This window comes from Penaeus vannamei, chromosome 31 (genome assembly GCF_042767895.1).
Source record: "Penaeus vannamei isolate JL-2024 chromosome 31, ASM4276789v1, whole genome shotgun sequence".
Lineage (NCBI taxonomy): Eukaryota > Metazoa > Arthropoda > Malacostraca > Decapoda > Penaeidae > Penaeus > Penaeus vannamei.
The window spans coordinates 25,130,000-25,154,999 of NC_091579.1; the positions used below are offsets into that span (position 1 = coordinate 25,130,000).

At 44.2% G+C, this 25,000-nt stretch overlaps 2 protein-coding genes across 4 annotated transcripts in view; one reads left to right on the plus strand and one right to left on the minus strand.

Moving 5' to 3' along the window:
- The window catches only part of mRpL50 (mitochondrial ribosomal protein L50), a 30,370-nt gene extending 22,650 nt beyond the window's left edge, over positions 1-7,720 (minus strand). Inside the window, exons 1-3 of the mRNA XM_070143998.1 lie at positions 7,564-7,720; positions 3,492-3,595; positions 1,529-1,731 (exon numbers count right to left, since the gene is read on the minus strand). Coding sequence (XP_070000099.1) covers positions 1,529-1,731; positions 3,492-3,595; positions 7,564-7,653 — 397 coding nt within the window. The 5' untranslated portion in view covers positions 7,654-7,720. The remainder of the gene's footprint in view (positions 1-1,528; positions 1,732-3,491; positions 3,596-7,563) is intronic.
- A 473-nt stretch (positions 7,721-8,193) lies between these two features.
- skd (mediator complex subunit skuld) overlaps positions 8,194-25,000 on the plus strand; it is a 62,881-nt gene continuing 46,074 nt past the window's right edge. For all 3 annotated transcript variants that reach the window (XM_070143995.1, XM_070143996.1, XM_070143997.1), the window contains exon 1: positions 8,194-8,400. In XM_070143995.1, coding sequence (XP_070000096.1) covers positions 8,332-8,400 — 69 coding nt within the window. In that variant the 5' untranslated portion in view covers positions 8,194-8,331. The remainder of the gene's footprint in view (positions 8,401-25,000) is intronic.

Below are 25,000 nucleotides of genomic sequence, written 5' to 3' on the forward strand. Positions count from 1 at the left end.
AATAGGTTTTAAGGATGCGGGGATTCATTGATGAACTCAACTAAATATTGCCTGGAACCTATCATCCTTTGCACCTACTTAACCAGTTTATGCCCTAACCTCTGCAATTTTAATTTAACATTTCTGGTTACACAACAAGGAGTCAATTACTAAATCCAATCTGATACCACCTATTTACCCTACTCCTTGAATTTGCAAGAAAAGAAGTTTTATCAAAATTGCTAATAATAGTATAAAAACACCATAAACTACAAGAGTTCTATATGATAATGGACGGCTTGTCAAAAGTTGGCAGTATTTTTTCAAAGATTTTTTTTTTCTTTAATAAATGAGACACATGCATTCTCCAGCCACACCCATGATATCATCTCCACACTCTCACTCCCCTTGTAAGTCCATGTCTCCCTCAGCCAATTGCACATTTGTACTTTACTGCCTCTATCTTCTTGTGGATGAAATATAGTGGCAGTGAAGTAGTAATTTGGTGCTGTGTGGCATAATTAATCTCGCCAAACCCATAATATTTTCGTCTTTCCACACTTCCTCCACAGACCATACAATTACAATGATTTCTTTACTATTCGATGATCTAGTTGCTTAGGACTGTGCTCTTCAAAGGCCTAAAAACAATATTAATTTATCTTGCTGAATCTTGAAAATTCATGTTCTTTTTGTGGCTGGGAGGACAAATAAGCTGGATGGTTCCAAGGGATTATTAAGATGATGATGATGATGAAAATAAAGATAAAATGAAGATGATATTGATAATAATGATGGTGGTGATGATAAACAAAATTCTTGATGATAAAAGTAGCATAAAAAATCCAAAAAAATCATGGAAAAAGGGGTAACCAGGTGAGGCACAATAGGCCTATGAATTGATTTTTTAGGGGACTAGGTACTTGTTAATCCATCTATATGTAAACAAAGCTGACAAACCAAAACTAAGGTGGAGAGTCCATGTGTCCAATGCCAAAGGGTGAAAGTAATTCTTCAGTTATTGATACAACCCCTTACAAAACAATAATTTACCATACCATCATCTGTGACTGATGAGAACCTGATGTGAAATTACCTTTTCAAACTTATGAAGAAAAAAATTCTAAATCTACCATATATTAATATTCTTTTCAATACAACTTCCTATCTAAAACTCATTGTTTCCTGGAGAAAAAATTACAGTTAGGTAAGATGTGCAGTATCCCCTCTTAGAAAGTGCCAAGTTTTAATAAAATGTGTCAAAGAAATGTTCCTTACCCTTGGTAGCTATTTGAAAGGTGAACAAAAACAGCTATTCACTGGGCATTACAACATCTACAGTTTAAAGATGATTGTAACTATACTGTAACTTTGTGGCTATTCAACACACACTATGCAACACTCTTTGTCTAGTTTCTGATCCATACCATTACAACCTTAACCTCATCTCCCCTGCAAAAAATCTTACATTTCATATTTTCTTTGTTCTCTTTCTCTCTATCAATACGTATATATTATCTATCCACCATAAACATTCATATTCTCTTACCAATATTATTGATTTTGTGCATGATGGAATTTGGGACCTTGTGTTTCAGCTTTTTTGAACATTCACTCAGCAATTTGTACTTGGTAGCTGCATCTCCAAAAGTGGTCTTCGGTTCTGTGCTATTCAAGGTCTTCTCGCACAATTGAAGGACTTGAGTCTCTACGTCCTTCGGAGGGTTATATGATTTCTGGCTGCGGAGATACCTGTTGGAATAATAAAAAAAGATCAAATAATAATAATCAAATAAAAAAATAATTGTGGGGGATAGAAAAAATTAGAAAATTACCAAAATACATAAGTGCCTTGCTATGACAAAGAATAGCATGTACAGCAACTAAAAAGAAATGCTGCTTTGATAAGATACTTTCTTGCTTCTGTACTACCCTGGATATCTAAATATGGAACTAAATTTCAACATCAATTTCATAGCCTAATACTTCTACATCTTTTACATATACATTTGTAGTTATATATTTACAGCAAAGTTTCTTGGAACCGTTATGAGAATGTGAACCTCAAAGTACTCAGGAAACTGCTCTCTGTAGAGGATATCCCTGCAGCTCCCTGGGTTAGGATATGAATTTGTTTGTTTTTCTGAACACATGATAGTCACAAAACTTAACTCTTTTTAGATATCTTTTACCCATCCACTTATTCACCTACTCTTGCATTCATTCATTCATTCACACACACACATATACATGCACACATTAATATATATATATTGTAACATAATAATTCATTTTTTAAATCTTGATTGGCCAAGAGGAATAAACCTTCTTTATCGAGTTACACATAGCTTTTCAACAGCCAACATTTTGTGAATCCTAGAAAAGTACTCATGGGGTAGACAAAATACTTATAATGTTCACATAATATCCATAATCATTTGCAGCCTCGTTTTTCATGGACTTTCACAGGAAAGTCTCTTTGCACTGAAGTTCCTCTAATGTTACTTTATAGCCTAAATGTCCCAAGCATTCATTGAGGACTGATGATATAAATTAGTGTCTATTACCAAAGCAGGTACTCTTATTCTTCATAAGTTGTGTTGAATGCAAAGTAGTATCTTACCCTAGGATAAGATTTTTTTTTTTAAGAAATGCAAAATAGTAGTGCACCTTCTATTCAAATCATAAAAAAGTGAAAATACGCAATACCTGGTTATGGATAATGAAATATGGAGTTGAAATGCAGAGCAAAGATTTACGTTTTTCTCGGCAACAATTACAGAAACTAAAAGAATAAAATAATCTCATTTAGCATGTACTCCCCTATAGCAACACAAAAATAGGTTTCTGGTAAATGTTACTTGAAGAGATTCTGATCTTATCTGCCATTATATACAATAATATTCACAAGTTCTGTACCTGAAACTTATTATTTTTCTTTACTGTATGCAAATCTACATGTTACTTTGTCAAAACCTTACTTTGTATATTATTTTTGTTTTACAGCTACTGATGGTGCAAAAAGAGTTAATCAGGGATCTGCCTCTTCAGACAAATTGACAATCTTAATAGTATCAATTCTTTTTGCATTTTTTTATTTTCCATATCAGAAAAAAAATGGTTAGCATATTTCATGTATATTGTATGAAGGCTTATACCCCTAATGGCTTGATTAAACCTGGTTATGCATGTATCCTGTCAATCCATTATTGGTGGGAATATCTTTTTCTTTATATATATATATATATATATATATATATATATATATATATATATATAATTTTTTTTTTTACTAATAGTGTTACAAACTTATAGTAAGGCTAATGGTGTTGAAACACAAAATCCTATGAAAGAAAAGAAAAGAAAAGAAAAAAAGAAAAAAAAACTGAACAATCATACTTAGTACTACTAAGAAACTTTGTATATCAAACTGACCTTCTATGAAAAGTTATTACCTGATAAACTAATAAAAAAGAGAATTTCCTTGATTATTATAGTTCTTTATCTCTTACCCTCGGGCAGCCAAGGATGCAGCATCAAAGTCAAGCCTGCGGTCCTTCAGTTCATGAACATCCTCCTCAGCAACAACAGGAGAGCGAGAGCAGTGCCGTACATCCTTATGAATACATCAAGTCATCAGTAAATAGGCATAACACTCACATACATTAAATAATCTTTCCCACTGGTCAATGGCACAAGTCAAAATTATCAGAAGACTTATCCAGTTCAACTGACATAAATAATAATGATGTTGATGATGATCAATAATAATAACAACAATAATAGCCCGTCCCATATTCATCTCTTGTGACAAACATATGTAACTATCATATCTAAGTCAATGCATAATGCACTGATTACACCAATAACTAAAACAAGAATTACAGATATGTAATATGTAAAGTACTTGAATTTCTGCATCTGTCACATTATCCTGATTATCACAGGAATCATAATATGAAATAATCTTACAAAATTAATTTAGAAAAGTAAAATAATAACAATAACAATAATAATAATAATAATAATAATAATAATAATAATAATAATAATAATAATAATAATAATAATAATAATAATAATAATAATAATAATAATAATGATAATAATAATAATGATAATAATGATAATAATAATAGTAATAATAACAATAGAAACTATGTTATATAAATCTCTATAGCATAAATGCAATTTACACTATCGGTCACAGGGTTACAGTAACTGCAAAGCATCAATATATTAACCCAATGTCAACGGGAAAATGGTGCGTTCCCTTTGACAATGCTTGGTTCAATGTTTCTGCATACTGATGGCTCTGCCAATGCTTAGCCACAAAGGAATTAATTAGTAGATCTTGCGACCTCACATTTCCTTGAAAAAACAGGAAAACTTTTTTTTTTTAATAATGCTATCAATATTGACACTGTTATTTTTGTTATAAACATTATAATTATTATAATAATATTAGTGATAATATTAGAAAATATTGTTGAAAATAAAGGAAAAGGGTAAACAGGTGAGACAGGTAGTTTGCGTAATTGGCTCACTGTTAACTTAGTACTTGGGGAGCCATCTATATGTAAGAACAATTACTAAATTCAACACACACAATGCGCAATGGCATGGATGTAAATGCCATGGCCGGCAGATTGGGGTTAATGAATTCCATGACCATTTTCTTTCATGACACAGTTGAGACAGTCTGAAAACAGAAGAGTCATTTATTTCATAATATATCGATAGATGTACCAAGCAGTGCTCACTCTCCCTGGAGCTTGGACAAATTCCTTATTTGACACCAAGTAATTTGACAAACCATAGACACAATGGTCAAGACCACACTAACTCATATTTCTACATTTCTTACTTGTCAATTGTGCCTATGTTTATAACTTAATAAATCTTGACAATTCGCCTATGGAAGTAACACAGGTATCTGTGTTACTGGTGGTCTGGCAAAGCAACAAGACATACATTCTGGAATGATAGTTTCAGACCTTTTGCGTAATTTCTCCTCATATAAGAAACCACTCTTGGCTTTATTTTACTATAATTCATTTCATGAAAGCTTCTTGGCCTTTCTTAGATTGTTAGGGAAGATTGCTGGCTTCCCATCAAAGATGCAAACAGTCGCCAATATATTTGGACAGAACACTGCCAATATAATTATGTGTTAAGTGTCACTTTATGAGTCACTGAATTCCTGGTAAGTGTTCACAACACACTGGTAGTAGGAAAGGTATGAATGAGACTGGATATCTTCACAATACAAGAGATGTATTTGACCGGTTTCGATTACGTCTTCATCAGAAATAAATGTATTTCTGATGAAGACATAATCGAAACCGGTCAAATACATCTCTTGTATTGTGAAGATATCCAGTCTCATTCATACCTTTTCTACATTTGTCAACATGGATACGTTTCACACTGGTAGTAACGTTTAACCCATTCATGATGGTTGATGTCAAACCCCATCATGGCAGAAATTCTACTAATGCCTAGAGATGCCTTATCACATCATGAGCCTAGGTCTAAGTAGCTGGGATGATGCCTTGAGAGCAAGGCCATGAAGCAAACCATAGCCCAGAGTCAAAGCAGCATACCCTAATAAACCTCAGCCTTACCAAACTTTATTCAAAATCTTACCTGTTCTGGGTTAAAACAAGCTCATTTCTCATAATTCTAATTTTAAAAATCTACTTGAAACTTGCCGTTATCTGTTGCGAAAGGCCTACAACTTAAAGTCCAACTTGACAATGATATAGTATCAAGTGACTGCTGAGAATTACATGCTTCACTCTCTGACAAAGGCCGACAAATCTCTATCTTGAATACAATATCAAAATAGCGCTTGGTCTGGTTCTTTGTCTCATGATACAATGGATATACAAACTCCACCTTACTAGACTACAACTGTTGGGAGGTTACTGGTCTCTACCAACGTGCCAACAGCTATCAATATACCATTTGCTTTGTCTATCAAAAACCTATCATTTTCACTCTATAACACGTTATAGAAAAAAAAATCATCAATTAATGGCATCCATAAACTGTAAACATATTTCTGAAAATATGATTATAATGTTTTTACTAGAGGTACCTGGTCTAAAAGCATGCATATTTCCACCCTGCATCATCAAGAATTTTGCAACTAGGCACAAATAAAACAAAGTAATTCTGTACAAAAGCAACATGTCTTTAATACTATTGATTTTTTTATTGATGGATTGAATTTGACATCAAGTGCCTAGATATAATAATCTTATAATTTGAACACTAACAAATGTGAGCTGAGCATGAAATATTCTTCAGAAATTATAGGGTCAGACTACTAACTCAAAAATATTAATCTACGTATGCTTCCTAGGACCTAAAACCCTACTTATTGAAAGGTTATGCAAATGTTCTATAAGAGCCAAGCAAGCCTCATACATTCTGGCAAATCTGAGCGTAGACAAGTTCCTTTTTTGAGGTAAATTGCTGGGAAGATGTACCACTCATCTTTTGGAAGGGGAAAATCATTTTAAACCATCCACTTGTGAACCGTGTATGTGTCTAAACCTTTGTGATTCCTTTTGACTCTCATAACAATTCATCCAAAGAGTCGCAACCTGTAGGCCACCCTAATGAGGGCCACTCAACAGCTCATTTACCAATCGGCTGGAAGTAGATATAAAGACAAGAGACATCGAATCAGCATATTGATATTTACCTTTTTATAAAATATTTTTTCTGTATCACATTCTAATGCTGTAATTTCAATACTCTGGAGAATAAGCTTTGTTTACACCCCACCAACTAGTGCATGTGCACAGCTTAAGACGATACAACTACACTTTGGAACAAAAAATAAATCAAAAATTAACAAATATTCTTTGGTACATATACATACTTTGTATTAAATAAATACACGCACAATAAAATGAAAAACTACCACAATGGAAGCAGAATTAAAATTGGCATTTTGACCTCGTCAAGATTTCCTCTTTGGATTCAATAAAACCAAAACAGATTCACCCCCTATCAATTTCACTTCGTATGATGAGACTATTTTGATGAGTCTGAAAAGTTACAGTATTATTCAATTTCAATTTTGGCTTTGCTTTAGTCTGGTTATAAATGTCTTGCCAATGGTTAAAGAAATGAAAAAGAAAAACAATGAAACTTGCACATCCCTATAAAGAGTAATATCCTATGATTTATATGTGGTTGTCATATCAACACGCTTATAAATGTAACATTTCAAATGCAAAGACGGTACAGTCATGCATAAAAGTAAAAATACATAGGCTTTTGTGGTATGATTTGTTCTTGATATTTAGTCTTGTATGCTGCCGATTATATAACCGTGAAAAAACCGCTGAGTTGCTTCTTGCACAGATCAAAGCCTAGTAATACACACTGAATGAAAGCTATGATAAAAGGCAATGTTCCAGATGATAATTTTATAAAATTGTTCCATAAACAATCAAAGGGTATGAAGTATCTTTCAAATTCAGACTGCCATATACAATATCGGAATTCTAATGTTACAGCTCGTATCATCAATAATTCTAAGTAATCTCAAATAGATATAATTACCTGGAAAATTGGTAACGGTCTATAGTTTAAGATATTTTTCAGATTTTGCGACGATTGGAGCAGACGAAGCTTTGTTATGGAGGCGGCCATGATGGATAAGTCACGTGACCTGCATTGACCAATCAGAGCATTGGATTGTTTGAGTGTCTAGAGTGTATTCGAGTTTTCTAGAATCTGGATAGGTTAGTAAGTCCGACCTTTAACTTTTAGTTTAATAGACAGCTAATTTCGCTCCTTTAAAGTTACATGTACTGCTCGATAGATTCAACGTGTCATTCTAGCTTTTCGGAGTATAATTGTTCTTCTCCGGCTACGGGAATTCCGCGCTGCGCAAAATCACCGATCCGAGAATCGTGAAAATCTGAATACTTTCTAAGCGAACCCGGCCAGCCAATCAACGGCTGAGTCTCACACCGCTGGGGCTCGAACTCTTCCGCCAAACACCCATACTCTTTACAAAATATTTCCACTCGCACACACAACCAGTACTTCACCAAGTTGTATCAATTATTATAATTCCTAGATTTGATGTTTCAATCTAAAAAATACCAAGGACACAGAATTTCGTCTCCCATGACTCATCTCTCGAATGGGGCTAAAAGACGGCTTTTGACAGCGGAGGTCGGAGCATTGTTGGAACGCCTCTCGTTTCCCCTCCGCCATTACAGTGAGATCCATGGAGTGATTGTGGTTATCGGGTGATTTTCAGTGATTAATCCATAGTGTGTGGGTTGAGACCAATCCAAGTGTCGTGTCAAAAATGGATATATGATGTCTACGCACTCTCAGACGAACGGGGCAAGCTTAGAAGATTGCCACACCAATTTCTTCGCCCTGGTAAGTACATGAGTTTTGAATGAAAGTGACCGACTGTTGTTGTGATATTTACCTTCTCGTTTTCTCCCCTTTCCTCTTTGATCTACTCTATCTATCTCCTCCTGGCTGCGTTAGTTTTCTCTGTAACCAGCTAGAGGATCGAGAAGAGCTAAAAATCGCTGTTATGGCCCGAAATTCCTCGCCAAAACAGGCCGAAAAATGTACATTCAGCCGAGCTTAAAGAGAAGAATCGCAGCGGGATTTTGCTTTGCCCTACATTACTCCTAAATCATTATTCCCCGGTTTTAGCCGGACAGGAGGCGTTTCTTCCCCTTCCTTCCCTCTGTCTCTGTGTGCATGTACGCGAAATGGCTTGCAAACGGGGGAATCCAGTGCCTTCGGCCCAAAATGCTGCGGGTGTTCATCATTGGACTTGTCACGTCGCTAAGGTCGAGAATGCCGTGCGCTGCCGAAGGAATAGGTGGGGGTCGTGGGGGGCGGGAGGGAGGGAGGGGAAGAGGGCCTGGGAGGGGGTCGTAGGTGAAATCTAGCCATGGATTTTTCGCTGTCTTTTTTGACAGTTTTCCTTCGCATTTCTTATGACTTTCTTTTTTTTCTCGCTCTCGTTCGCTCGTGTCTCCGGGTACAGTTGTCTTTCGAGGTGTGTCTTGACGAAGGGCGGGCTAACGAAATTCCCCCCCCCCCCCCCCAGAATTGTGCTTTCGCCGTATTAGCTCAGGGTCATTTTTTTATGGATATACTCTTGTTTTACAATTTCGCATTAATTTCCCGAGTAGAGAAAATGTGGAAAGGAAGCTGGGGGATGGGTAACGGTGGAAGGAGGGAGGGAGGGAGGGAGAGGGAGTGGGAGACAGCAAGGTCCTCCTAGTTCCCCCAGCCAAAGTTGCCTATTTATTTTGATCCCGATATTACGCAAATGGATTCCCCCGGCCTTCTTTTTCCCCCCCTCCCTCCCTCCCTCCTTCCCTCAGTTGCTGAATTGAATTTCTTGCCGATTGCAGAGACAGCTTGTTCACGACGAAGAGTAGAATGATGATGCTTGTTCGGCTTGCGCTCGGGAACGGTGAACATGGCCCTAAACGGTTTTTAGAGCAAGAGCGAGTGAGTTTCAGTGTGGTGTAGCATAGTGTTGAATTTTTTTATGGGGGGGGAGGGAAGGGATTTTTTTTTTTCCTGTTATTTTGTACGGTCCTGCTTTTCATGATCTTCGCCGTATCGACTTCTGTCACTGCTTGCGGGTGTTGGGGGACCGTTTGACGTGGGGGAGACCTATATGGCCGGGCGTTGTTATTACCTCCACTATTGTTCGTCAAATACTCATCGCGTGTATCCTATCCCTGTTTGTCCTCTTTTGCTCTCCTCTCCCTCCCTCCTTTCTTCCTCCCCCTTTCGTCGCCCACCGCAGCTCTCCCCCCCCTCCCCCCACCTTTCCTCGAACCATCGTGGTCGTGTTTGGAACTGCTGGGTGGCGCGTGGACCTACGGATTGATTCGCGGGCCGGCCCTACCATTTTTTTTTTCTTTTGCTCTCCCTCCCACCCTCTCTTCTGTTCTCCCTCCCCTCCCTTCCTTCACTCTCACTCTCTCTCCCATTCGCATTCTGTTTCTATCTTTCGTTCTCATTCACTGTCATTCTTGCTTTCTCCTCATAGTATTTTTATGTATCCTTCCTATATATATATATATATATATATATATATATATATATATATATATATACATATATATATATATATATATATATATATATATATATATATATATATATATATATATAGGCATAGAAAGGTATGTCGATCGACATACATTATGACCTCTGGTGTTCTCCAGTCCCTTCCGAGTGGTTATTTACCTGTTTCGTGTATTGGCGACTTACCCACGGCCGACATGCCACTCGCGGTGCCTGTCCACAGAGTAGCGAATGGTGGGTCTTGTTTGTTTGTTTTGGTGATGACACGTGGGTCGAGGGTTAGAGGGAAAGGGAATGGCGATTGCTCCCCTTCCTCCTGCGCCCTTGCCCTACACCGAGTCCGTAACGGGGTGGCTGCCCCTCCTCTGCCCTTCTCTCGTTTCCCTTCTGTTGCCCTTCTTCCTCTAGTCTGCCCCGCGCCCGCCTCCTTTGGCACACCCTTTCCTCCCTCTTTTTTGGTGGGTTATGGCTAGTGATGTCGTGGGAATGTGCTTCTGGTGTTGTTTGTATTGTCCCTTATCTTGATTAGAGTGTAGCCGACTGCTCAGTGCTCGTGCTCACATTCCTTACAGGTCTTGTTTAAAGTTTAATTTATATAAGTTTGTTCTAATGTCAGTTCCCCTATGCGCATTCTTAGCAGTATCGCATTATTGTATAGTGTGGTGATCGTTGGAGCTGTCACCCCTCCTTCGCTCCCCCGCCCCTCTCCCCTGCCCCTCTCCCCTCTCTAGATGTGCATGACCTTGGCCTTTCTGCCATAGCATAAATGAGACAGGGTAAGGACAGAGGGTGGCTGGAGGAGAGTGTATGATCACTCCTACGCTCCTACTAGCGCTGTCTTGGCATCCGGGGATCCCCTCTCCGTGGGGGGGGGGGGTAAATTGTGAGTGGGCTGGGTGGGTGTTCAGTTACCCTTTGGGGTCGGGAAGGGGGGCAGAGGGCACTGTGCGAGATTCAGGCGCGCGTGAACGCTGTTTTAAATCCTCTTCGCATAATCACAAAGCGTTTCGTATGTTTACCGGCTTGTCGATACGTTTTTTTTTATGTATATAACGAGACGTTGGCAACTGTCAGCTGATCAACCTCAGTCAAGACGGTATTCGCCGAGGAGACAACTGACACCACCCCTCGAGTAGTCAGCTGTCCTGGATGCTGCGGCACGTGTTCCTTTATTTACTTATTGCTGATGGAGTGGACACAGTTTTCTTGTCTTTATCATTGCTATCATTTTTCCCCAGTGCATTTTCAGATTGCAAGATATTTGTAAGTCCCCCTCCTCCTGATCCATTGCGGTGAACAGATGTTAGGAGGTTTCGTAAAACTTTCTAAGATTGCGTGTGCGTGTCGTCTGACGGTTCACCTGTCAGTTTTGAAGTTTCTTCCCTCCCCTTACGCTTTTAAGTCTTGACAGCTTCCTACTGTCAGTCCTTCCGTCAGTCAGTCCCGTCGCTCTGTCCCCCTCATGCCTTACCGTCAAGTATGCCTCCCCCCCCCCCACCTTTCATGCCTTCGTATTTCCTTCATACTTTCCTAAAATCTTCCCTTTCCTCCTTCCTGCTTTCCTCAAATGCGCTCCTTCCTTCTTGTCTTCCAACCACGACCCGATTTGGTCAAGCCCTGAGCACGTGGGGTGTTTCATTGTGGTCTTTGCAAGGCTCAGAGTTTTTAATGTAATTTGGCCTCCTTGCCATTCAGCGTGGAAGTGCGTTGAACTTCACGAATGCAAGATGAGGACGAGCCTCGTAGCATCTTGCTTCGGCTCCCCCTCCCCCGTCTTCTTTCCTGTGTCCGTTCTTTTCCCTTCCTCATTATTCCCGAGGAATTAGTGCGAGGCGAGAGAGAGTGGAATTAGGAGTGGGTAGTTCATATAAATAGATATCCTGCTAGCGCCATCTTCTCTTTAAGTCGATTATGCCGTCCACCAAGAACGTTTTCCAATAACGGTCCTCTTCCTCTCCCCTCCCCCTCTCTCGGCTTCCCCACGTCGTTTTCTGTGTTCGAGGTAGGAAGGGGGAGGAGAGGGAGAGTGGGAGGAGGGGACGAGCAAGCTAGCCCAAGCAGCCCACTCTGGGTTACAGGCTTCTCACCAGCGGCCCACTACTGCTACTACTACTTGCACCAACACAGCCAGTATGTTGGAAGCTTTTCGGAAGTGGTTTCTCTGTGCGGTGGCAACGAGACTGGCGGTTGGAGTGCTCCTATTCTCCGTCTCCCCTCCCCCCCCCCTCTCTCTCTCTCTCTCTCTCTCTCTCTCTCTCTCTCTCTCTCTCTCTCTCTCTCTCTCTCTCTCTCTCTCTCTCTCTCTCTCTCTCTCTCTCTCTCTTCTCTCTTCTCTCTTCTCTCTTCTCTCCTCTCTCCTCTCTCCTCTCTCCTCTCTCCTCTCTCCTCTCTCCTCTCTCCTCTCTCCTCTCTCTCTTCTCTCTTCTCTCTTCTCTCCTCTCTCTTCTCTCTCTCTCCCTCTCTCCCTCCCTCCCTCCCTCCCTCCCTCCCTCCCTCCCTCCCTCCCTCCCTCCCTCTCTCTCTCCCCCCTCTCTCTCTCCCCCCTCTCTCTCTCCCCCCTCTCTCTCTCCCCCCTCTCTCTCTCCCCCCCTCTCCCTCCCTCTCTCCCGTCACCCTCACTTTCACTCTCCCCCCCTCCCCAACTCGCTCTTTCTTTAACCCTTGCTTTCCGCGTCTTCACTGCTCTGATAGATTTTTCAAGATGCGAGAGTGACTCACGTATCACCCGGTGTGCAGATAGTTCCGGTTATGCTTTTGGTTCTCTCTCCTTCCTCGCTTTTGTTTGTTGTTGCTGTTGCTCTTCCTTTCTGTTAGAATTATATCGGAGTATTCGATTGACTGCGCGTGTCTGAGCGGATGTGTTCAACACCGGATTTTGAATTAGGTGACATTTCCTGCCGCTGGCGTTTTCCCTTGATTGGCTCGTTGCCGGAATGTGAGTTGGGAGTGCAAGTCGGGTGCGGGAGGTTGTGTCTTGGTGGGGTGGGGATAGGAAGGGGGCAGGCAAGGCGCAGCCTACTTAAGTTGGTAGATATGGCCTGCCCTCTGACCTGGGTGTGACCTACTCGCTCCTCCCCCTCCCCGCCGGGCGATCGATCTGACCAAGTAGCTCCAACAAATAACATTATTCGCCCATTTTCCTTCGCGATTTTATTTACTGTATCATGGCCTGCGTGCCCCCCTCTTTCTTTCTTTCTTTCTTTCTTTCTTTCTTTCTTTCTTTCTTTCTTTCTTTCTTTCTTTCTTTCTTTCTTTCTTTCTTTCTTTCTTTCTTTCTTTCTTTCTCTCTCTCTCTCTCTCTCTCTCTCTCTCTCTCTCTCTCTCTCTCTCTCTCTCTCTCTCTCTCTCTCTCTCTCTCTCTCTCTCTTTCTCTCTCTCTCTCTCTCTCTCTCGTTTTATTTTCTTCTTTTCTGTCTGCCTCACGAGGACTTTTGTTTTCATTATCTTCCTTTCTTAATCCCTACATTTTCCCATTTAGGGCATTACTGCATACACTAGAAATTGCTCGCTTTGATTTTGACTTTCAAAAATTCTTGATGGTGATTGTCGGCACTTGACATACGTTGGTAACTGCAGTTCATGTAATCTTATCTTGTATTGCCAAGTGTGTAACTGGATGGTTGCAGTTTCGCCTGGACGCAGTTATGTATAGTTTTTGTGTATGTATCTGAGATTTGTTTTTCCTTTTTTGTTTTGTGTAAGTTTTGGTTTTAATGGTACCAATTTCTAGTAGCAGCTGTAAGCATTTGTATATTGATCTCCGGAAGGGAGCAGGCATGCAAGGTGGTGCGGCCGGCCGGGCTGGCGACCTACCTACCTGTTGCCCCCTGGTGCCACCACCGCCGCGTGCCACACTTGAGTTCCTTCCTCGCTATCGCTAGCGTCACAAGTGGTGCCACCTGTACTAGTGTACGGCACGACTTGTCTGAAACTCCACCTCTGCTCGGGTAGACCTAGTCAGTAGAGAAATTTATTCTGTAAAAGAGTCAGTGGTTATCTTGATTGTCTGTGTAAAATGGCAACTGCCACAACTGCGGTTTATGCGGGCAATCGTTGACGACTGTGACTGATAGCAATAATATCAACCGTTAGTGCTCATAGAAAAGAAAAAACAAACAGATAATGAGTGATAAGAATCACCATTAAGAATAAATCTAACCATGTATGCAGCATTGCCCTGCCATTTCTTATTTTCTACCGGCATAGGTTATTAATTTAGTTTGGATTATAATGCTTTATAAGATTTGTTGGTGTTTTTATATTATGAATATTATGATTATTAAGAATGCTATATTATTATTATTATTGATATGCTATTATTTTTATTATTATTGATATGCTATTATTTTTAATATTGATATGCTATTGATATTTTTATTATTGATTTGCTATCATCATCAGTTATATGATCTTTATTCTTTTTAGTGGTGTTGGTTATTATGTCTTATTATTGGTAGTGTTATCGTTGTTACTAGTTGTTATTGTTATTATTAGTAGTAACTATGATGAATAATGTTTGATGGTTTGCTTTTGTTGCTTACTACTATTTAATACTTGATATTTCCATTTGGTTTGTTACTGCATTTTAATTATTTTCTTTTCCTTTTTGTTTTCTTCCTCTCTCCCTTTTACAACTACTGCTGCTGCTGCTATTGCTACTACTATCGCTACTACTATTGCTACTTCTACTACCACTGCTGCTACTACCACTGCTGCTACTACTACTTCTACTGCTGCTGCTGCTGCTGCTACTGCTGCTACTGTTACTGCTACTAATACTACTAATACTAATACTAATACTTCTACTATTATTGCTACTGCTAATACTACTATTACTCCTACTGCTGCTACTATTACTACTACTGTTCCTACTACTACTACTACTGGTACTACTACTGGTACTACTACTACTACTGTTACTTCTACTACTACTGGTGCAAGACGCTGCTGCTGCTGCTGGTGCTGCTGCTGCTGCTGTTACTGTTGCTGCTGCTGTTTAACTTCTGCTGCTGCTGGTTGCTGCTGCTGCTGCTGCTGCTGGTTGCTGCTGCTGCTGCTGGTTGCTGCTGCTGCTGCTGCTGCGCTGGTTGCTGCTGCTGCTGCTGGTGCTTCTGCTGCTGCTGCTGGTTTGCTGCTGCTCCTGCTGCTGTTGCTGCTGCTGCTACTGCTTGTTGCTGCTGCTGCTGCTGCTGGTTGCTGCTGCTGCTGCGCTGCTGTAATTTGCTCAACTGCTGCTGCTGCTGTTTACTGCTGCTGCTGCTGCTGGTGCTGCTGCTGCTGCTGCCTGCAATTGCTGCTGCTGCTGCTGCTGTTGCTGCTGCTGCTGCTGCTGTTTGCTGCTGCTGCTGCAGTGTCGCTGCTGCTGTTGCTGCTGCTGTTGCTGCTGCTGCTGCTGCTGATTACTGCTGCTGCTGCTGTTGTTGCTGCGCTGCTGCTGCTGTTGTTGCTGCTGCTGCTGCTGTTTGCTGCTGCTGCTGCTGCTGTTTGCTGCTGGTTGCAGGCTGCTGCTGCTGCTGTTGCTGCTGTTTGCTGGCTGGTACGGCTGGCTACCGCTTGCTGCTGGTGCTGCTGCTGCTGCTGCTGCTGGCTGCTGCTGCTGCTGGTTGCTGCTGCTGCTGCTGCTGCTGTTGCTTCTGCTGCCGCTCCTGCTGTTGCTGCTGCTGCCGCTTCTGCTGTTCGCTGCTGCTGCCGCTGCTGCTGTTTGCTGCTCTTGCTGCTGCTGCCACTGCTGCTGTTGCTGCTGCTGCGTGCTGTTGCGCTGCTGTTGCTGCTGCTGCCTGCTGCTGTTTAGCTGCTGCTGCTGCTGATGTTGCTGCTGCTGTTGCTGCTGCTGCCACTGCTGCTGGTTGCTGCTGCCAGTGATTTGCTGCTGCTGCTGTTACTTTGCTACTGCTGTTGCTGCTGCTAACGGTTGCTGCTGCTGCTGTTGCTGCTGCTGCTGTTGCTGCTGCTGGCTTGCTGTTGCTGCTGCTGCTGCTGCTGATTGCTGCACTGCTGCTGCTGCTGCTGTTTGCTGCTGCTGCTGCTGCTGCTGTTGCTGCCGCTGCCTGCTGCTGTTTGCTGCTGATTGCTGATGCTGATGCTGCTGCTGTTGCTGCTGCTGCTGCTGCTGCTGCTGCTGCTGCTTTGCTGCTGCGCTGCGCGGCGCTGCCTGGCTGCTGTTACTGCTGCTGCTGCGCGCAGCTTACTGCAATTATGCGCAGCAGCAGCACTGCTGGCGCTGGCTGCCAGCCTGATGCTGCTGCTCGGCATTGCTTGCTGCTCCTGCTGCTGGTGCTGCTGCTGGCGGCTTGCTGTTTGCTGCTGCTGCTATCGCTACGCTGTTGCTACTGCTGCTGCTCGCGGCTTGTTTACTGCTGCTGCTGCTTGCTGATTTGCTGCTGCTGCTGGCGCTTGCTGTTTGCGCGCACTGCTGCTGCGCGCTGTTTGCGCTGCTGCTGCTGCTTGCTTTAATTTACTGCCTGCTGCCTTGGCGCGCTGTTTGCTGCTGCTGCTTGCGGCAATTTTGCTGCTGCTTTGCGCTGGCGGCTGTTTGCTGCTGCTGCTGGCACGGCTGTTTGCTGCTACTGCTCAGCGCAGCGCTTGCTGCTGCTGTCGTGCTGCTTATTTGCTGCTGCTGCTCCGTGCTGCTTGCTGCTGCTGCTCCGTGCTGCTTACTACTGCTGTCCATGCTGCTTTACTACTGCTACTGTCGGCTGCTTAGCTACTGCCTTGCTGCTTAGCTAGCTACTGCTGTCGGCGCTGCTTGCTGCTGCTGCTGTCGCTGGCTTGCTGCTTATTGCTACTGCTCGTCGCACTGCTTACTGCTGCTATCGGCTTGCTGCTTGCTGCTGCTATCGGCTTGCTGTTGCTGCTGCTGCTCGACGGCAGCACTTGCTGCTGCTGTCGGCCGGCTGCTTGCTGCTGCTGCTCCTTGACAAACAGCGCTGCTGCTGCTCATTGCTGCTTGCTACTGCTGCGGCCTTGCTGCTTGCTGCTGGCAGCTGCTTGCTGCTTGCTGCTACTGCTGCGCTGCTTGCTGCTGCTGGCGGCTGCTTAGCTGCTGCTGCTACTCGCTCCTTCGCTGCTTGCTGCTGCTACTCGGCGGCACCAGCACTGCTGCTGCTCGCATGGCGCTGCTTACTGCCTGCTGTCGGCACAGCTTGCTTGCTGTACTGCTGTCGACTGGCTTGCTTGCTACTGCTGCTCCTTTGCTGCTTACTGCTGCTGTCGCTGCTGCTTGCTGCTGCTGGCAGGCAACAGCACTGCTTGCTGCTGCTGCGGCTTGCATGGCTTGCTGCTGCTGCTGCTGCTGCTCGGCCCGGCTGCTTGCTGCTGCTGCTGCTCCTTGGCAGCTGGCGCAACAGCACTGCTGCCTGCTTGGCGGCTGCTGCTGCTGCTCGACAGCAGCTCTGCTGCTGCTGCTCGGCGGCAGCTTGCTGCTGCTGCTCGTCGCTTGCTGCACTGCTGCTGCTGCTCGCGCTGCTTGCTACTGCTGCTGCTCAGCTTGCTGGCTGCTGCTACTGCTCGGCGGCTGCTTACGCGCTGCTGCTGCTGCTCGGCGGCACTGCTTGCTGCTGCTGCTGCTCGGCGCTTGCGTACTTGCTACTGCTACTCGGCAACAGCTTGCTACTTGCCTGCTGCTCGGCGGCAACTTACTGCTGCTGCTCGGCTTTGCAACGCTGCTGCTGTCGGCGCTGCTTGCTTGCTGCTATCTGCTCGTAACATTTACTCGCGTGCTGCTGCTTTAACTGCTTCTGCTCCTTGCATGGCTGTACTGCTGCTATCGCTTGCTGCAGCCTTTGTACTGCTGCTTTTGGGTGCTAACGCTTGCTGGCACTGCTGCTGCTGCTGCTGCTAACGCTGCCTGTTCATGCACTTGCTGCTGCTATACTGATTGCTGCTTGTTTGTGTGATTAGAAGCTAGCTGCTGCTGCTAGCAACTGCTGCTTGCTGTTAGCTTGCTGCTGCTGCTTGCTGCTGCTGCTTTCCACTGCTGCTTGCTTGCGCTGCTGCTGTGCTGCTGCTGCTGGCTTGCTGCTGCTGCTGCTTGCTGCTGCTGCTTGCTGCTGCTGCTTGCTGCTGCTGCTTGCTGATGCTGCTTGCTGCTGCTTGCTGCTGCTGCTGGCACTGCTGCTGCTGCTTGCTGCTGCTGCTGCTTGCTGCTGCTGCTGCTTGCTGGCACTGCTGCTTGCTGCTGGCTGCTTGCTGCTGCTGGCACGCTGCTGCTGGCTTGCTGCTGCTGCTTGCTGCTGCTGCTGCTTGCTGCTGCTGCTGCTTGCTGCTGCTGCTGCTGCTGCTAGCACTGCTGCAGCTGCTGCTGCGCTGCTGTATTGCTGCTGCTGCCTGCGTTGCTGCTGCTGGTGCTGATGCTGCTGCTGCGGCTGTTGCTGCTGCGGCTGCTGCTGCTGTACTGCTGCTGCTGCTGCTGCTGCTTGATGCTGCTTGAAAATTGCCTGCTGCCACTTACTTTCTGCGCTGCTTACTGGTTTAAGCAACACTGCTGCTGCTACCGTTTGCTGCTACTGCTGCTGCTGCTGCTGCTGTTTGCTGCTGCTGCTGCTGCTGTGAGTTCACTGGTGGTGGTGGTGATGATTCGATGATATTATATCAACCATTACTAAAACTTACTGCTACTTCTGTTGCTATTGATTGCTACTGCACCAAGCAGCAGCTGTTTGCTGCTACTGCTGTTTGCTGTTTGCTGCTGCTGTTTGCTACTGCTGCTGTACTTGCTGCACTGTGGTATTGCTGCTGCTGCTGCTGCTGCTGTTTGGCTCACTAGATTGCTGCTACTATTTGCTACTACTAATACTACTATTTGCTTCTACTAATACCACTTTTTGCTACTACTAATACTATTTGCTACTACTAATACTACTATTTGCTAATACTACTGCTACGATTTACTACTATTACTATTAGCTACTATTATTTATTGCTACTACTACTACTACTACTACTATTTACTTCTATTATTACTGCTACTATTTACTACTACTATTATTATTTACTACTATACTGCTACTACCATTATTTACTATTACTATTACCATTACTGCTACTACAATTTACTATTATTTACTACTATAACTGCTGTTTATTAAAATTACTACTGTTAATAACTACCACAACTACTGCTATTTACTATATTACTACTACAACTACTACTACTATTATTATTTACTACAACTATTTGCTACTACTATTTCTTATTACTTTTATTACTACTGCTGTTGTTGCTACTATTTACTATTACTACTGTTTATTACTGCTACTGCTTAGTATATCTACTTACTAATATTGCTATTACTTTTAGTATTTTATTGCTTCTTACTACTACGTCTTACTACTAATACTACATACTACTGATATTACTACTACTGCTACTACTACTACTACCACCACCACCACTACCACTACTACCTACTACCACAACTTACTACCAATACTAATACTTAAATACTATTTCTACTATTTGCTATTACTACTTCCTATTACTACTACCACTTACTACTATTACTATCACTTACTACTATTACTATCACTTACTACTACTACTATTTATTACTAATTTTTCTTCCGTCTTACTGCTCACCTCTCACTATTTATTACTTCTTATTACCACAACCACTACCACCACTACTACAACAACCACCCCCACTACTACTACCACCACTTACTACTTCTATTTACTACTACTGTTTTTAGCAGTATCATTTTTCTGCTGTTGAGTCTGCTATGAAGAATATTGCGATTAGAAGTCACCACCATGACCTATTAAAAGTGGCGATCACGTTGATCATTTTGTTAATCGTCAAAGGTACGCTTTTTATTTATTTTTTTTTTTTCTTGGATATTGGGTTATATTTTATTGACAGTTTTGATGTGGGTGATGTCTGGCTGTGGTTGGGGGAGTGATTGTGTGTTTAGTCTTGTTTGTTTGTTTATTTTTCTCATTTGGCTTGGACTGTGGATTTTCTTTGTTGGTACGATTTTATTTATTTATTTATGATTTTTTTTATTTTTTTTATTTTTTTTCATTTTATTTTTTATTAGTATTTTTTTTCTGTCAGTAGGTGTATTATTAAGATTTGTTTAATGAACTTGTGTTACTTTAATGTTACTTATTTATTATTGTTTTGTATTATTTTTGTAAAGGGAGTTGAATGGCCACAATTTACATAATCGACATATATATTTTGTTGTCCTTGGTTTGTTATTTTCTAACGGTATTATTTTATAATAATTTTAAACAAATCATGGTGATAATCACGCTCTTCGTCGAAATCATTAGCGTACGTGGTTCGCCCACGCCAGGTGGTGTGTTACAACCTGTAGCATGTAAGTCATATCCGGTTTTCCTTTACTTTCGTAGTAGCTTTGTATTTTGCTTTGTAGGTGGATCCTGAGGCTTGTAATAGGCTCCCTGAACACAATACGTTCTGCTAGGAAGTTCACCGGGTAGAAAGTACATTAATATATGCAAAGATTATTATGAGCGGTTGGTCTTACTGTTGATAGGTTCGAGAGGAGAGTAACGGCATGTTAAACCGCGTTGCATCACGAACGGCACGGCGATTCCGAGACGAGCGAGTTCTGAGGGGGTTGGGGGTGGGGGTTGGTTGGTTGGGCAAGCGCGCAGGCTGGCCGACGACAAGGATGGGGTGTGCAAGAGTCGGGGGAGAGGGTTTCCCAGGCTTAGGTCCCCCTTGTGTTTTTTTTTCCGGCGCGGTGTCTAAGCCTGGACCAGGACAAGCCGGCCGGTCAGCGTGACGTAACGAGGGCCGGAAAGGGACCTTGGTGGGGGTGAGGGGCGAGGGGGCAGGGGTCTGGTGGTGGGTGAGGGGAGGTGGGAGGGGACCGGTGAGAAGGCGGTGGGTTATCCCTCCGCGCGTCCGGTTGGGGGGATATTTTGACTGGCGGGATTCACTGTAGGAAAGGTGGTTTTGGGACACGAGGACAGCGGGAGCGCAAACGAGCGAATTTTCAGTCACTTTTTGGCTTTAATTGAGGAGTTTGGAGTAATAAACAAACGGTGGGCTGAATGAAAAGTAGCAGCGGAGTGCCCTCGGGGAGTAGGGCCGGGTGGGTTGGGGGGTGATGGAGGAGGGGGGAGCAGGGAGTAGGGGTTCCTTTCGGAGTACCTGATCCCTCTTCCCCGGGCGCTTTCCTTTTCATCCGCGAGGGATAACGAGCGCGCGGGATTTTTGTTATCATTTGCCGGCTCGTGGATCTGTTGCGGTTCGCTTGCGGGATGTCAGAGTGGCGGCGTTATGGGTGGAGGCTAATGAGGGTCGATTGGCTTCCATACGATTGGCGGGAGTTGGTCAGATGTTGCCGTTGGCCACTGTGACGAGGAGTTGTAATAGAGGAGGAAGGTTTACGTAAGGTTAAAACGTAAATCCCTCTTTCACTCGGGTTATTCAGCATCGTAGTTTTTTTTTTTATGAAGTTATAGATAAAAGACACGTGTACATATAGATAAGGTAGATGGATATGAACACGTATTTGCCTCCTTATATTGACTTCTTTATGTGAGACAAACAGGCAGAATGAAGGGGTTACACGCGTCAGGGAAAACGGAGTGCAAATGCCTGGTGCTCTCGCGACGGCAAACGTGATCCCCGGAGGTGCTCGGCGACGTGCCTCGCTGCTGGAGCAATGACGCCGAGGTGTGCAAGGCTTTGGGGTGGTGTCGGGGGTGACGTCTCAAGTTGGCAGTTGCTGGGGCCGTTCTCTCAAGGTTGCCAGGTGCATGTGCGTGTATGTGTGAGGGAGTGAGTGGTCAGGGTAGGTGCGAGGTGTGGTTAGCACGAGGATGGGGTTGGATGGGAGGGATGGGAGGGCGTGGGCTGGGCTGGGCTGGATTCCGGATTGGGTGGGGGGAGGGGTGCGACTGGAGGGCAACAGGAGCCGGGGTAGAAGGGTAGGAATCCGCGCCTTGATTGGAACGGAGGCATGGGGTAGGAAGGCCAAGAGAGGCGACGAAAGGAAATAGGTTCGAAATTAGGGTTACAGAGGGTGACAGTGTGCATGTTGGCTATACTGATAGTGAGTGCGTAGCGCTGATCGCTGATAATTTACACCGCATTTTCCTCCTCAACGGCGTGTATTTGTTGATTTTTGTACAATCGTTTCTGTTCTTGCCCTCGCATTTCCCACTTTTTTTTTTAGAATCCGTTAAATCGACAGATAAATATGCATAGCCATTCTAGGAACGTAGACCCCTCGGTATAGCTGAGTAAGCAGGCTTTTTACATAACCTCGGCAAATATGCGTTGAGGTTCGTGGTCATTAAACCGCGCGTCCGAGTCACCAAAGAGGAGGAAAAATAAAGAGCTAATAGAGATTTTACGGGGAATGACGATGGGCGTTTGGAAGGGGGGGGGGGGAGGTTTATAAGCTTAATATATTCCGGTTAATTGTTTGGCTTTGGCACAGTTGCCTTGAAAAGAACGTTGCGTAGTTGTTCCGTTTGTTTCGTTCTCTTCGCCTCCCACGTTTATTTATTTGTCTATTTATTTTTAGTTCACGCTTCAGATTTTCAGTTTACTGATAGATCCTCCACGCCCACCCATTCACACAACGCGGCCGCCTTTATTCCGGGCTTAATTTAGCAGCTGACAAAGCTAGTCTTCGTACAAAATCATTACCTATGGAGAGAGAGGGGGGAGGGGGGGAAGGAACGGTAGGGACGGGACTCGATGAGGAAAGCCTCCCTTGGAAGGGTGACTTATTGATGTCGTTGTATGGGGAACCACTAGGACGTCACTCAAAGCACTCACCCCCGATGATGATGATGATGATGATGAAGAAAAGAGATGAGTGAAGATAAGGGAGGAGGGAGAGGGGAAGGGGAGGTGGGGGTTGTGGCGTGCTTGTCAGAACCCGGGACTGTTTCATGAGATGCAAGATTGGCCTTGCGGGTAACCTGCGCAGGTTGTAAGGAGTCATGGGAAGGTTTGGCTGACACTCGCAAAACAGGTGTTCACGTGTGGGTTCGTGTTCGCTTTCTCGTGCTTATGATATTGGAAAGGGTGGGATGGCCTCTTTTGTTCTTTCCAAATATCTTTATCCTTATCTGTTTATTTCCATTCGCACTCTTGAGAGCATGGGCACTGACTTAAAGGGGAGCATAAACACACACACACACACACGAAGTTTATTGCATCGTGTGCAGAAAAGTGCCATGGTGGCAAAGCGACTAAAAGAAAGTACAGATCAGCGCAACAGAGTAAACACCACCTCCCCTCGTCTTTTTTATGAGTGTCAAAAAGCAAGTTGAGTGTGTGCATTTATTTGTTCGTGGGTGTGGGCGCGCTTGCGTTCGTGAGCGTCGGCTACAAAAAAAAGTACGACGGGGTTAACAGCGGCGTTGCGCGATTTGGCACCGACCGAAAGACGCGTAATAAAGCAAAGATGTAGAGGCTAGGGACTCGTAAAAGCAAGGAGCACCTGACGCCCTGCAGGTTTTGCGGATTGATACAAAAGTTTGTCTTCATGGGCGAGGATCTGAGTGGGAGTGGGGAAGGGGGTTGCACTGGGAACTGTGCTTAAGTCCTGCCCTAGTACAACCTATTTTTAGCACTACACCGATGCAGGAGCTGCCGCAGCCAGTACCTTTATAGTTGGGTTTATTTGCGTGTGCCCCTTCTTGTTTGCTTGTACTGTCTCGCTTCTGTTTCCGCATATGCCTCTGCCGTTCTATCTGCAAGCAGATACTCTCTGCTTCGGCATTGCTCCCTCCAAGGCTCGGCGTTGGCTGGCCGCCACCAAGTGAGGTCGTCATGGGAAGCAAAAAGCAAACGAAAACGAAATGGAAGGTCGCGCAATCCGGCAGACAGGTGCACTCGGCAATGGCGGGCGGACACGAATGCATATATGTTACGGCGGCCTTGATAAGTCACAATCAGAATGTCTTCATGACTTTCTTATCTCCCCCTCCCCTCTCTCCACCGGCTCCGCGCCTTTCTCTTTAAAGCGCTCCTCGCATCCACATTACTTCTCTTATGCGAGAAATCAAGGACAGACGGGGGGCGGCTCAGCGTGACCTTGTATATGCATCACCTCTCTCCTCCCCCTCTCTCACCCCACCCTCTTCTTGCTGCTGTTTTCACCTCCTCCTCCTCCTCCTAACCCTTCCGTTATAACGAAAATGTTCCCCTGAAAAGGTTTTGCCTTTTGTTATATTTCCACCCGCCGGATTTCATTTGCATCTGTCTTTATCAATTGAGGCTGCCACTATCACTCCTCTCGCGGCTGTCGGTGGCTTATCTCCTTGCGCGGCGTAAATCAGGCCGCACTTATCTTAGCGTCTCCGAAACCGAGTCCCGGATAGACGGCAAGTATAAATATTGAAGGTGCGGGCGTCGAGGAAGGGGAGTTATGATACACTGGCAGCCCGGGACTTGGGCTGTGCTGTTTTTGTTGACGGCCTGCCAAGCGATACCTTCACTCCTGCCGCTTTCTTCGCCCTCTCCTCCGCAGCCCGAACGCCCGCTCTCACCACCACTACTGGTTTTGCTTCTCGTGTCGCCCGAGCATGGGAAAAAATACTACGTAGGAACGATTGTTAAAGCACTTGCATGTGTCTGCGCGTACACGCCCGCCCGCACGCACGCATGCATGCATACCCATGTGTGCACTATGGATGGGGAGAATTACTAGGAATAGAAATGAAACGCAAAGTGGGGAGTTTAGCTTAGTTTAGTAACCAACATGCGTTTTTCACAATTCTTATCTTGATGGCTGCGCATTTATAATGTGATTAGATTTCACTCCCTAGATAATGATACCGATTAGCGATGATTATGTTAACAACCTTGTTGGTATGGGATTAATTGGAGGGGGGAGGGAGGCTGAATAAGACCGGCAAAGTGAGCATGGGGACGAAACGGAACACCTGTGCAGCACTGTCGACGCACGAGTG